Source organism: Astatotilapia calliptera, chromosome 23 (genome assembly GCF_900246225.1).
Source record: "Astatotilapia calliptera chromosome 23, fAstCal1.2, whole genome shotgun sequence".
Lineage (NCBI taxonomy): Eukaryota > Metazoa > Chordata > Actinopteri > Cichliformes > Cichlidae > Astatotilapia > Astatotilapia calliptera.
Genome location: NC_039323.1, coordinates 39,674,973 through 39,689,577, shown reverse-complemented (window position 1 = coordinate 39,689,577; position 14,605 = coordinate 39,674,973). Strand labels below are relative to the sequence as shown.

At 41.1% G+C, this 14,605-nt stretch overlaps 1 protein-coding gene, 4 non-coding genes and 1 pseudogene across 5 annotated transcripts; 3 read left to right on the top strand and 3 right to left on the bottom strand.

Moving 5' to 3' along the window:
- Positions 1-7,127: 7,127 nt before the first annotated feature.
- Positions 7,128-7,246, bottom strand: LOC113017043 (5S ribosomal RNA). The gene has a single exon (XR_003271374.1). It is a non-coding gene; the product is annotated as a 5S ribosomal RNA (ribosomal RNA).
- A 319-nt stretch (positions 7,247-7,565) lies between these two features.
- On the top strand, positions 7,566-7,684 carry LOC113017058 (5S ribosomal RNA). Its single transcript, XR_003271387.1, has one exon. It is a non-coding gene; the product is annotated as a 5S ribosomal RNA (ribosomal RNA).
- Positions 7,685-9,613: 1,929 nt separating this feature from the next.
- LOC113017056 (uncharacterized) lies at positions 9,614-9,722 on the bottom strand (annotated as a pseudogene).
- A 319-nt stretch (positions 9,723-10,041) lies between these two features.
- Positions 10,042-10,160, top strand: LOC113017038 (5S ribosomal RNA). Its single transcript, XR_003271369.1, has one exon. It is a non-coding gene; the product is annotated as a 5S ribosomal RNA (ribosomal RNA).
- A 279-nt stretch (positions 10,161-10,439) lies between these two features.
- smim11 (small integral membrane protein 11) lies at positions 10,440-12,831 on the bottom strand. The gene is made up of 3 exons (XM_026159152.1): positions 12,739-12,831; positions 11,714-11,949; positions 10,440-10,958 (listed from the first exon to the last, which is right to left on the bottom strand). Exons 1-2 carry the CDS (start codon positions 12,751-12,753, stop codon positions 11,761-11,763), a joined length of 204 nt encoding a protein of 67 aa, XP_026014937.1. The 5' UTR covers positions 12,754-12,831; the 3' UTR covers positions 10,440-10,958; positions 11,714-11,760.
- Positions 12,832-13,506: 675 nt separating this feature from the next.
- On the top strand, positions 13,507-13,588 carry trnas-cga (transfer RNA serine (anticodon CGA)). The gene has a single exon. It is a non-coding gene; the product is annotated as a tRNA-Ser (tRNA).
- Positions 13,589-14,605: the final 1,017 nt, after the last annotated feature.

Genomic DNA, 14,605 nt, shown 5'->3' with positions numbered 1-14,605 from the left:
ATGCTGCAAACATGATGTGAGGACCAGTGACCACAGCTGCAGATGCAGGTTGTCTTTCATAGCTCGCGTTACAACAATTGCAGCTATTTTTTTTCTTCAATTCAATAAACCACATGTTTTAAAAATAAGTAAATTAATAAAATATTGACATTTGTGAAAAAAGTGCAGAAACGGCCTTTTGGCTTAGTTTTTGTTAAGTAAATAATGGCACGGTGTAATATATCACGTGTTGTTATTCCCCTGATGTTGTATACACCTAATTTTAAAGTGGGCACTAAGACTCTATTGTAGAGTCTGACAGCAGCTGGAAAGATATCTGAAATTTCTCCTCGCACACTGTTGTTGCAGCAGCGTGTCACTGTAGGAGCTGCTCAGTGCTGCTAGGATGACCTGCATGTGGTGGGAGGTGGGTTTTTGTTTTATTTTTAATATCCTGTCCTATCTGCCAGCTTTTGCAATCAGAATTGTGACCTGAATGCATTGTGGTGCAGAACACATTTTGCTTTTGCAAGATCAGCTACTTAGAATCTCTATAGGCTCCTCTTGTTCATGTGACTATGTTATCTGTTTATTTATTCATTTCTATTTCAGTTATTACACTGGTATAGTATGACTATATCACCTGCAGCCTCCAGCAGTACCAGTTACCTGAGACCACACATCTCAGCGACGTGTGCGTGCCCATCCCAGCAGGGGAAAGAGGGAAGCCCCAGCTGTCCCAGCAGAACACACCATAAAAGATGATTGATGTCACCCCAGAGTCATAGACGGTCTTCAGAAACTCCAAAACAATTGAATCTAGGCTTCTAGGTGTCCATCAGGTGTGATGTCAGAGCCACCAGCCTGCAGCTGTTGTTCATTTACATCTGCCTAATTTATCATTTATCCTCAGCACACTTTTCAGTTCCCTTGCTGAAACTGGACAATATGTAAAGTCTAAATTCAAACAAAGGTTGGGGAAACCTGCACTGAGCTGAGACAGAAGAAGTCTGAAGTCGAACTCGGATGAGTGACAGAGCGTTCCTGCTACTGAAAACTCTACGTCCAGATGAACAAAATGAACTTTTCGGGGCAGGTCCCCAGATGTTTTCTCTTCTCAGAATCCTCTTCACAGATCATATCTCTTTTATCTGACACACAGTCATGTGGAAAAGAGTGTTTTCATGGGAATCTATAGAGTACTCTGAAAAACTAAGCACTGTACATGAGTGAGTAGCTTGCAGAGCCACCTTTTAGCAGCAGTAGTGTCACCAAATTGTTTCTGTATGACTCTTAGTCTGTCACACGGTTGTGCAGGACTTTTGGCTGACGTTTCTTTACATCGTTTCGTCAGTTCATTGAGGTTTGTGGTATTTGTTTATGTACAGCCCTCTTAAGTTCCCAGCACTGTTTTTCAGGTGGAGGTGTGGACTGTGACCTGGTCATTGCAACACCTTGATTCTGTTGTAGCTCTGCTGATGTGCTTGGGATCTTTGTCCTGCTGCATTACCAAAACTCAGTTTTGACTGTAGACTACTTGGTATACAAGGGAATTCATGGAAAACTCAATGACTGCAAGGGCCCAGGTTCTGTAGCTGCAAGACAAGCTCAAATCATCACCCCTTCACCACCATGCTAACAGCTGGTATGCGGTGTTTGTGCTGTTATGCTTTGCAAATTTGCTACTAAACTTGCAGCCATGCTGTCATGCTGTTTTTAGAGAGCAGAGACTGTCTCCTTGCAACCCTTCCAAACAAGCCACACTTATTCAAACTTTTTCTAATTGTCATGGCCTTTAACATTTAACTTGCTAACTGAGGCCTGTAGAGTCTGAGATGTAGCTTCTGGATTTTTGAGCTTTTTCTGAGAACTGCACAGTTTGACCCTGGGGTGAATTTTCTGGGTCATCCGTTCCTGGGAACATTTATGACATTGTGTTAACAAACACCTGAATTCTCCAGACCAGCAAACTGACAAAATGTTTGCTTTTATAGAGCTGCTCACATATGCTGATGAGCAATTATTCAAATGCAGTGGATTAGCAGCATCTGGCTGTTAATCACCTTCTAATTTGCATTGAAGCAATAAAGGTGCTTTCTGAATAATATGAGCTGTCTGGTGTGGTATTCATATTTAAAGTGAATAATCAGAATCAGATTACTTTAATAATCCCTAAGGAAATTATGTGGATTACAGTTGCTCCAAGTGTGTGTGTGTGTCTGTCTGTCTGTCTGTCTGTCTGTCTATCTATCTATCTATCTATCTATCTATCTATCTATCTATCTATCTATCTATCTATCTATCTATCTATCTATCTATCTATCTATCTATCTATCTATCTATCTATCTATCTATCTCACACAATCACAAATATCAAGAGGTGAGGGGAAATGTGTGTGACTGACATTTACAGTTATTCTCAGTCGCTTTGGTGCGTTTCTCAGAACACCATTAACATTTGCACAGCAGTTAGTGCATTTCCCAAAACAATTAGTGCAGACTGCAAAACCTAGTGGATAGCCTGCAAAAGCACGTCACATGCACAGAATTGATTATCCATACCTCAAAAGCAAGTATCCATGTCAATGAAACTGTCAGTGCCATCAAAATGAAAAGTCTTGACACCATCTTTATGAACAAGATAGTCAAATGGCATTGTCATGTTTCCACTATGACAGTTTATAATTTCAGTGTTTCCCATTGCAAAAACAATTGGTGACACCTGAAAATGCTGACGACAGCACTATGGCCTACCTGTACAGCCATCTGAAATGTGCAGTAAAGTCACTGTAGATGTTATGGGAGTCTTGGGAGTAACTGAGACACTGAATACGTACGTTTCACATTTCCATTGTGTAGAAGTGTTTGTAATCCTACAGAATTGTGCAAAAGAAAAATATGCTACAGTCACTTGTTCACTGTAGAATACATGTAAACATAAAATCACCCATTTGGTAGAGCTGTGCACTAATGTGAACAATAAACAGCACATGTAACAGTACAGTAAATCATTCTGGCACATCCAGACGTTCCTGTCTGTCTGGCCACATATTTTCATCTACATCACAACAGATGTTATCCCTCGCAATGCAGCGAGGAAAGTATCTCCTGGAGTGGCGAATCCATCCTCTGCAGGACCCTGCTGTGATGTCGTCACATGCTGCATCCATGGCTGCTAGCAGGGCCATTTGCTCATGTGGATTTCATTTTTCTTGAGTACTCTGTCAATTGTTGAAATTGGAACAGATTCAATATTGCCAAATACCGTGTAATTCTCTATGACAGCGCTTTGTATGTCTCTCAGCTTTATTGCATTGTTTGCAATGACCATTGCACAAATGGCTTCTTCTTGCTGTGGGGTAAAAAGGGGCCCTCTTCCGCCTCCGCGAGGTTGTCTTACAATCCTATGTGGTGCAGAGTGAACTTTTTGTGAAATTGCAAATACAGTACAGTAACATGTGATGTGTCTGAGATGGCACAGTACAGTACAGTGTATTACTGTTTGCATACCTGTTTTCCCTACGGAATGTTTGAATGATTGAACTGACAGTAGTTCTTCCAATATTGGGTTGCACCCTTCGACCAGCCTCCTCCATGGTGAGGCCGTGATTGACAACATGGTCCACAATTGTAGCCCTTATTTCATTAGGAATCCGCCTATATCTGCCTCTTCTCCCTCTTCCCCTTCCCCTTCCTCCCCGCATCCTCACCCCTCTTCCACGGTGCTGACCTTCCATTTTGTGTCACAGAAGTGTAGAAATGGTACACACTAGCTCCTGCGCAGTTTATATATGCTTGCCAATTGGGGATTCACAGGATTCATCCATTATTGACAGTGAACAAGTTGTTTGTCATTGGTTACAACTAAACTTTCACACGCCTCCTCATGAGTGACAGCTGTAATTCACCCGAGATCAATTGTTCAATTTCGGAGACATTTCCAGGAACAATGATACAGAAAGGTATAGGATTTGCTTGACAGATGGCCAATATTTGGCATGTGATAACTAGTTCAACAATTTTGTGTGTGATGACTCAAGCAATGGATGTATGACTATTCGTTTTATTGGGAACGACTATTCAGCATCCATAGGTATGATTACTTTTGACTGACATGACATAAGCAAATGGAAATGTCAGAAAGCAGCAGGGAAATGTATGGAAGCAACTGATTCATGTCCAAAATCATTTGCAGTTTGTTCAGAGAGAGGAGAAATTGCTACTATGATGTGCACAAATGACTGAGTGTTGTGGAGGTTGAACTAATAGTTATGAGAATTTCAATTCTGATCTGAGAAACGCACCAAAGCGACTGAGAAAAACTGTAACTCTAACTTGTGAATTATGTCATTTGTTATTTTACTGTAGAACATGTGCCAGCGGGTATAACTGTATTAGATGGAGGAGTTGTGCAGGGAGATGGCCACGGGCAGGAATGATTTCCTGTGTTGTTCAGTGGTGCATTTGGGTAATCTCAGTCTCTCATTGAATGATCTTCTTTTCTTGGACGACATCTGCCTCTCAGACACCCTGAAGGAGTCCATCTCCATCTCCACTCATTACTGGCCTTGCGGATCAGTTTGAGTCTGTTGGCACCTGTGACCGTCAACCTGTTGCCCCAGCATGCAACAGCATAGAGGATGGCACTGGCCACAACAGATTTGGAAAAAATCCTGAGCATTGTCCTCAGAAAATAGAGACGACTCTGGCCCTTCCTGTAGAGTGAAGCTGTGTTCTTAACCCAGTCCAGTTTATTATGCATGTATACTCCAAGTCCAGTTAAAAGCATCAGCAACTTAAACATAGTTTTGAAATATACAATTTATATTTTTCAATTCATATTAAAATTGACTGATTAAAAACGTTTTTATAGAGATTAAAAAACATTCCTGCTTAGATTTAGTCCCAATGAAATGATGACTGTAAAGTTTTAAAAGTGAAATATATAAAGGTAAACTCAAAAGTTGTCAAAAACAGCCATTTATAACCTTGACTTCAGAGTTTTACATGACACAAAGTGTTACATTATAACATGTAGTTAGTGTGATAACATCTAGAGTTATTGCATTCAAAGAAGTTTCTTCTGCTCTCAGAATAGATTCAGTTGTTCACAGTTTTGGCACATGGTGCATTACCAGGTTGCAAACACTCACAAGGTGCTGAGTTGTGGTCATGAAAAGAACAATGTGGTTAGCAAAAATTCTGTGATGCAGTGTCATCTGACGGTTGACAAACCCTCAGTCTAACCACACTGTGACAGCAGGCCTTTGCTGAAAGTCACGTTTTGCATTGCTTCTCATGAAATGTTTTCTGCTCTTTATTTCACTTGACTTGAATATATTTACTTGAACAAACCTCTGATGTGTAAATCAGATCCAACTGAATGTCATCAGAACATATAATAATTTTTTTTCTTTTGGTAATAAGTCAAGAATGAGGATTTTGAGTATCATTGAATATAAAAGTTTTCCATCTCAGGGGGTCAGTTTCTATGTTGGATTGTAAACTCACTTTAGTACGGTAGTCCTCCTCCTTCATTATTCATCCATGATCACTGATGAGAAGTTAATAGGCATTAGCCATGTCAATTTAAGACATTGTACAACCTCATATTAAAAGATATTAATGTGTATACTTTTTAATATTTCACCATGAGATCAAAGCCCATCTCTGACAACAACAAGACGGCCTACCTGAAGGAGATTAGGAATCTGGAGAACTGGTGCCAGAGGAACAACCTCCTTCAGTAAGACAAAGGAGCTGATAGTGGACTTCAGCACTAAGCAGGAGAGGAACTACCAGACCCTCGTCATCAACGAGTGCCCAGTGGAGAGAGTGGACAGCTTCAAATACCTCGGAGTTCACATCACGCGGGACCTGTCATGGTCCTGTCACATCAACACCGTGGTGAAAAAGGCCCGTCAGCGTCTCTACCACCTCAGACGCTTGAGAGACTTCCAACTGCCCTCCAAGGTGCTCAGGAACTTTTACTCGTGCACCATAGAGAGCATCCTGGCGGGAAACATCTTAACCTGGTTCGGGAACAGCACCATGCAGGACAGACGAGCTCTACAGAGGGTTGTGCGGTCAGCTGAGCGCACCATCCGCTCCGAGCTCCCTGACCTGCACTCAATCTACAGCAGGCGGTGCTGGACCAAGGCCAGGAAGATGGTGAAGGACCTCAGCCATCCCAACAACAGACTGTTCTCTCTGTTGAGGTCAGGAAAGCGATTCCGCTCCCTGAAGACCAACACAGAGAGACTGAGGAGGAGCTTCTTCCCGCAGGCGATACGGTCTCTCAATCACACCACCACACAGTACTGACCCACACATATGGTTCTTACACACACACTGGACATTCTGGACATTGTTTTCACTTCATCACTTAAATCACTTTAAGCATATTTGCTCTGCACAAGACATAATGTGGCTTGCACAACACTGGACATTATATTTCTTCATTTCCATAAATTTTCATATTTATTTCCTATCTTATTCATAGCCTTTTCTTTTTTCTTTAGGTCACGAGCAGTTGTGTAAGCATTTCACTGCATATCGTACTGTGTATGACTGTGTATGCGACATATAAAATTTGAATTTGAATTTAATGGGATGTTGAAGCTCTTCTAAATCCTCACCAGGTTTTGCTCAAATGCTACTGATATAAACTCACAATATATCGGCAGTAAATAATAGAGAGGAGAAAGGAGGAAACAAAAGCCAATTATAAAGTTAATGGGGCTGCTTGGAGCCATATCAACAGTTTAAATGATAAAGTTACAGATATCAGGGGGAGAAAATAAAACAACAGCTGTGGCTCATCAATAAGGCTCTGCAAAATAGAAAACAGGAGGAAGACTGATATTTACTGTGAGTAAATATCAGTCTCCCTCCTGTTTTGAAACCTAAAGTTAGGAAATAATAATGATGCTCTCTGACATCCACAAAATGTCAGACACTTGACACAGAGCTAAACCTCTGCTGGAAAATACACACCAGAAAAGTAGATAGAGTGAGATGATTATCAACTTTTGCACAAAAGCGAAATGCCTTATTTTTATAAGCATTTTAATGAAGTTTTTTTTTCTGGTTCTGTTTTCTGTGAGTGAGCAGCAGCGCCCTCTGCAGTTTGTGTGTGTAAGTGCAAAAGCTTACAGCACCTGGTATTCCCAGGCGGTCTCCCATCCAAGTACTGACCAGGCCCGACCCTGCTTAGCTTCCGAGATCAGACGAGATCGGCCGTGTTCAGGGTGGTATGGCCGTAAGCGAAAGCTTTGCTATATAAAGGGCATTTTATAAGTGGCAAGTGTCTCACAGTTTTATATATATTATTGTGCCAAGCTTTATATGTTACAGCGAAAGCATGCAGCTATTCGTTGTTAACTGCAGCTTCAACACTGAGCTGCAGAAATACTTTTCCCACAGTAACATCTCCATAATAACATATGTAAGATTATTATAGAACCGTGTGTTTTGGAATTCAAACATTTTTGTCGTTTGGAGACTTTAACTTCTATACAGAAGAGAAAATATGTGCATGTGTCATCACAGCATGTTTAAAAAGGCTAGTTCTGTGCTCTTCTCTCGCTTACGGCCATACCACCCTGAACACGCCCGATCTCGTCTGATCTCGGAAGCTAAGCAGGGTCGGGCCTGGTCAGTACTTGGATGGGAGACCGCCTGGGAATACCAGGTGCTGTAAGCTTTTGCACTTACACACACAAACTGCAGAGGGCGATAAAACTGTCACTACTCCTTCCTGTAGTCTCTAGCTTCCTCCTGCTTTCCTTGAAGCACAAAAGCGCCTCAATGATCATTTCCTACATGCTAATCAAGGAATATTTAAGTTATGTTTCTTTTTCACAGTAACTACTATAAAACCCAAAGCAGCACCTCACTGTCAATAACAGATTAAACGAACAAATCACAGTACTATTGCAGAGTATAACATGGAGACATGAAGTAAGAGAGAAAAAACAACAACAAGATGTGACATGTTGGATTTAATATAATTATAAAAAGCAGAAGCACAGTTTTGGTTTATAGTTTACAGATTTTTACAGGGGAAAAAAAAAAACACTGCGTCATATTCATATAAATGCACCGATCTGACAGACTTGCACAGGTACAAAGCAAAGGAAGTGTTGAGTTCATCTGCATGGAGCCTGAATGACCGCCTCAGCAGATCATGTATGTGGCATACGGCCAACACTGGACCAATGAGCAAGCTTTACCTCATCCCTGTCCTCTCATCTTAGTATGCATACTGAAGTTTGCATGTTACGGAGTTTTGGGGGGTTTTTGTTGTTGTTTTTGGCTGTCATATTTTCCTTTTTAAAAAAACGGCATCTTGAAATGTAAAAATGTGCTCGACAGTCCTGCTGCTTTAACCACAAATCATTTCCTGAAACTTGGAAAGTGTCCCTGTTGCTGAAAATCACACATCTTCATCATATTTGGAGGAAGCGGCTTGCAGCTCTGGTCGGTAAGATGTTTCCCTGGAGGAGAGAGAAGGACATTTGAGAGATTGATGACTCACAAGAGTCTAATCACATCAGGGCAACCAGTGGCTACTTGTATTAGTTTATTAATTAGAGATGAACCGATCTGATATTACGTATCGGTCTGATACTGACGTAAATTACTGGATCGGATATCAGAAAGAAATTTTTAAAAAATGTAATCCGATCCATTAAATATCACGAAAGCATCTCACAAGACTTGCAACACGACGTAACTCAGCTCATAACCGTAGCACGTTGGAGCAGTGTGCGTCACGTGATAGAGCGGCTGTGGCGTGCGAGACCTGTCGGCGGTCTGGTTGAGCAGTTGGAGCCTCGCTACAAACCGGCATTTCATCTTCGAGAAAGTGATCCCAGAGAGAAGTAAAGCAAATGTGTAAGTTCATCTCTGAATGTTTGTAAAGCATTCCCACGTTAAGCTTAACAACCGATATATGGAGCGACTGCCTCTTCTCTCTCCCTCCCTCTCCTGCTGCTACTTCACTCATGAAACTGATCAATGATCAGCTGATCGGCTTTTCTGTCGCGACTCCGTCTCTCTTGTTTGTTTTTGGCCCACTTTGCACCAGAAAAAGGAAACCAGCGGCTAAACAACAGCAGCCCATTAAAGCTTGATAAGTTGTTGTTGGAATTTATTTAATATTACTTTCTACACCAGGATCCTTTTTCTGCGTGGTTGATGGCTGCTAACTGTGCAGGGGCGGGTCTAGCAAAGTTTAGCCAGGGGGGCAGGTAGGGCATGAACAGGGAAAAGGGGGCACAAAGACATACTTTTCTTTCTTATTCTCATTTAAAATGTGTAGCTTTTAATAAATAATTATCTCAATCTTACACCCAAAGTTTTAATCTGATGTAAAATGTATAGAAATCCATTATTGTATATAGTAACTATTAAGTCGAATAAACCCTAGTAAGCTGTAGTACTTTTTCCTTTGGGAACTATCTGTGCAGTCTGCAATTTTGTTGAAGAAAGATGTTGAATCTATTTAATTATTGTGGAAAAAGAATTGATTTCTGAGCATTTCATTACCCAGAAATCTAACTTTTCATTCCTGTGAGCATAAACATGAGCAGCAGCGGGGCCCTCTGCAGTTTGTGTGTGTAAGTGCAAAAGCTTACAGCACCTGGTATTCCCAGGCGGTCTCCCATCCAAGTACTGACCAGGCCCGACCCTGCTTAGCTTCCGAGATCAGGCGTGTTCAGGGTGGTATGGCCGTAAGCGAAAGTTTTGCTATATAAAGGGCATTTTATAAGTGGCAAGTGTCTCACAGTTTGATATATATTATTGTGCCAAGCTTTATATGTTACAGCGAAAGCATGCAGCTATTCGTTGTTAACTGCAGCTTCAACACTGAGCTGCAGAAATACTTTTCCCACAGTAACATCTCCATAATAACATATGTAAGATTATTATAGAACCGTGTGTTTTGGAATTCAAACATTTTTGTCGTTTGGAGACTTTAACTTCTATATAGAAGAGAAAACGTGTGCATGTGTCATCACAGCATGTTTAAAAAGGCTGTTTCTGTGCTCTTCTCTTGTTTACGGCCATACCACCCTGAACACGCCCGATCTCGTCTGATCTCGGAAGCTAAGCAGGGTCGGGCCTGGTCAGTACTTGGATGGGAGACCGCCTGGGAATACCAGGTGCTGTAAGCTTTTGCACTTACACACACAAACTGCAGAGGGCGATAAAACTGTCACTACTCCTTCCTGTAGTCTCTAGTTTCCTCCTGCTTTCCTTGAAGCACAAAAGCGCCTCAATGATCATTTCCTAGATGCTAATCAAGGAATATTTAAGGAATATTTCCTTTTGACAGTAACTGCTATAGAACCTAGAGCAGCACCTCACTGTCAATAACAGATTAAACGCACAAATCACAGTACTATTGCAGAGTATAACATGGAGACAAGTAAGTTAGAGAAAAAACAACAACAAGATGTGACATGTTGGATTTAATATAATTATAAAAAGCAGAAGCACAGTTTTGGTTTATAGTTTACAGATTTTTACAGGGGAAAAAAAAACAACACTGCGTCATATTCATATAAATGCACCGATCTGACAGACTTGCACAGGTACAAAGCAAAGGAAGTGTTGAGTTCATCTGCATGGAGCCTGAATGACCGCCTCAGCAGATCATGTATGTGGCATACGGCCAACACTGGACCAATGAGCAAGCTTTACCTCATACCTGTCCTCTCATCTTAGTATTCATACTGAAGTTTGCATGTTATGGAGTTTTTGGGGGTTTTTTTGTTGTTGTCTTTGGCTGTCATATTTTCCTTTTTTTTTAAAAACGGCATCTTGAAATATAAAAATGTGCTCGACAGTCCTGCTACTTTAACCACAAATCATTTCCTGAAACTCGGGAAAGTGTCCCTGTGGCTGAAAATCACACATCTTCATCATATTTGGAGGAAGCGGCTTGCAGCTCTGGTCGGTAAGATGTTTCCCTGGAGGAGAGAGAAGGACATTTGAGAGATTGATGACTCACAAGAGTCTAATCACATCAGTGCAACCAGTGTTTACTTGTATTAGCTTATTAATTAGAGATGAACCGATCTGATATTACGTATCGGTCTGATACTGACGTAAATTACTGGATCGGATATCAGAAAGAGATTTTAAAAAAAATGTAATCCGATCCATTAAATATCACAAAAGTATCTCCCAAAACTTGCAACACGGTGTAACTCAGCTCATAACCGTAGCACGTTGGAGCAGTATGCGTCACGTGATAGAGCTGCTGTGGCGTGCCAGACCTGTCGGCGGTCTGGTTGAGCAGTTGGAGCCTCGCTACAAACCGGCATTTCATCTTCGACAAAGTTATCCCAGAGAGAAGTAAAGCAAATGTGTAAGTTCATCTCTGAATGTTTGTAAAGCATTCCCACGTTAAGCTTAACAACCGATATATGGAGCGACTGCCTCTTCTCTCTCCCTCCCTCTCCTGCTGCTACTTCACTCATGAAACTGATCAATGATCAGCTGATCGGCTTTTCTGTCGCGACTCCGTCTCTCTTGTTTGTTTTTGGCCCACTTTGCACCAGAAAAAGGAAACCAGCGGCTAAACAACAGCAGCCCATTAAAGCTTGATAAGCTGTTGTTTGAATTTATTTAATATTACTTTCTACAGTAATAAATAAAAGAAAGACATTTAGAACAACCAGTGGTGCCGTCATGCGTTGTTTGTTGCTTATCATGTAATTACCATCTCTTCCTGGTGTACAGCAGCTTCTGCTCCTCTCCCTCCACTCGTCAGTCTTCCTTCAGGTTATCAATGAGCTCCTGCGTCTGCTGGGCCAGCCTCCTCTTCTCAGCCTGCTGCTTCTTCAGGGCCGCCTCTGCTTTCTTACTCTGGTAGATCTTCACCCCAGCAAACCCCAGACACAGCAGCAGCGTCTTCAGGGCTAAGATGTAGAAAAGCAAGGGGACGTTGTCCAAAGCCTGAGCATGGATATGGGTACACATTTAACATAAATATGTACATAAATATATATGCAGAAATACTGTTTGTTGGAGAGTTTCTTTATAGTATTTCTGTTTTTTTTCTGTTAGATTTAAGAGGTTTGCTGCAAAAGAAATGTCTGGAACAGTCTGGGACCCCAGAGGAGATTTTCCTCCTCCTCTCTTCTACCTCAGCTGCTTATGCAGGAGGTGGCAGTTATAAAAAGGACAAACAGCTGCACACCATGTGCTTTATGAGCTTGTAGCTGCACCGGGTCACACACACTTGTCATTACCGAAACAGCATTCAGAATCTTTACATTTTAAAAATTTTCTTTACATAATAATTTAAATTAAGCATCCTATAAGAAAATTTCTAATTCCCACAGATCACTCTTGAATTCGGCATAGATATTATCTAACAAGTGACCGCGGCCTTAATAATGTTTCTACTAGTCACCTCTATTAACGCTATTATCAGCTTATTTCGGTGGTTAAAAATAACAACACGTTTAAAAACTGGAGATGCCACTTGCGGTTTAAAACATACAGGAATATACACACAGAGAGAGAGAGAGATGTATATGCTATTTGATATATGACGATAGTAAAAGTTTTGGACGCGGTTGTAACAAATAACGCGAGAGTCTATGGTAACGTTAGCTTTAAGCTAGTGACAGCTGCGGCAAAAAAAGGAGCAAAAGAAAACCTAAACGAGCACAAGAGTTATACACTTATAGCCAAGCGTGCATTTGGTCCATTTAAAATGATATATCTACTGATGGTTACCTTCCAGTTAATCATTTTTCGCTCCTGTGATGGTGCAGTCGTTCTCAGTCAGCAGCCAGAGAGCTATTAGTGGTCGCGAGAAGAAGGCGGAGCTTACAGTAACTGACCAATAGAAATGCGATATCTGCTAGCTGGCACTTATGCTACATTCAAAGTTCATGGAGTAAATCAAATCGAACCAACTCGTAAGACGAGTTGGAATACATCAAATAATGTGGAAACATTAATTTACATCAATCTAATGGTAGAAAACGACCTTAAACATTAAAGGGATTAAATTATTATTATTATTATTATTTTTAAAACTCGGGCTTTCCTCATTTCCTACTGAAGTCGAATGCATCATTACTAATGGCAGTGCCGATGTACGGGGAGTGTGACTGACTCGTACCTGCTTGAAGGTTCTAGTAGTCAAGTAAACTAGATATACATTACATCTTCCATTTCTGTGTGCTCACAGAAGAGAAGTCGGTAACAACATTTGCTAAAAAACAATGTAAAATATGTAATATATCCGGTCTATTAGGTCAATAAGGAAACTCAAAGGCTTTTGATAATTGGTGCTTGCTAATGGATAATTTTGCCAGTTAAGAAATTGGGCCATTCATAGTCTTTGTTGCTGTGTTCTATAGGACGAATTCTTCGTAATCTTATAATGACGTTTTGATAAAGAGTGCGTGTCCGACAATACATAAACTTTAAGCTTATCATACGTCGGCTTTGTGTCTTGTGTTGTATACCAGTATGCCGGCGTTTTGGGCATGCGTAGTCACGGTGGCCGAGAGGTTAAGGCGTTGGACTCGAAATCCAATGGGGTTTCCCCGCACAGGTTCGAATCCTGTTCGTGACGAAATTTAATTTATGTTATCCATCAAAGTGCTAGCTAGCTGAAGTGTTCCTCCCTTACAAATATACAGTGTACGAGCATAATTTCAATATATATAACAGAGTTTTGTTAATTTCATATTCAGTTACACATTACAAATGTAACAGGTAAATACTTTTAGTTTTAAATTGTTAGCTTTGATAACTCATTAGTTTGAGCAAATTAGTTATATTTCTGCTACATAAATGGGTGATAATTACTTAGTATAATTCTTTTTTTTAATCTGTCTTTATCTGTCTTTTCCCCCCTTTCCCACTAAAGTTGAATGTAACATTACTAATGTATTTGTAAGGTAATTGTTTTTTTGTTGTTGTTTTTTTCTTTTTTATATTATGTGTGTTTATTGTGGGGTGGCACTTCTATTTGTACTCAAAGGAGCTTGCAAAGAAAAGCGTCTGGACTTCTTTAAGTTGCTTGAAGACGTTTCACCTCTCATCCAAGAAGCTTCAGTTCTAAGGTCAAGTGGTGGAGAGTCCCAGATTTAAACCTAGCGGGAGTTTCCCCCCACAGAGGGACAAAAGGACCCCCTGATGATCCTCTAATCGCCTGAGCCAAGGTGTGGAACTGGGTGTGGGTCCCAATCAGCCAGAGTTTCAGGTGAGTTCATTGTGAAACCTGGCCCCACCTTATCATGCGAATTCCTGAGATCAGATGGCCCAGGATGTGAGTGGGCGTTAAGGCGTCTGGGGAGGGAACTCAAAACTGGATTATAGATGGCAGAGAGTTGGTGTCGTAAAGCCCCGCCTCTGTTCAAAGATGGTCGCTCACAGTGGACATAGATGGCTTCTTTCACTCCTCTTTCAAACCATCTGTCCTCTCTGTCCAAAATGTGAACATTGGCATCCTCGAAAGAGTGTCCTTTGTCCTTAAGATGCAGATGGACTGCTGAGTCTTGTCCTGTGGAGGTGGCTCTTCTGTGTTGTGCCATGCGCTTGTGAAGTGGCTGTTTGGTCTCTCCAATGTAGAGGTCTGGGCATTCCT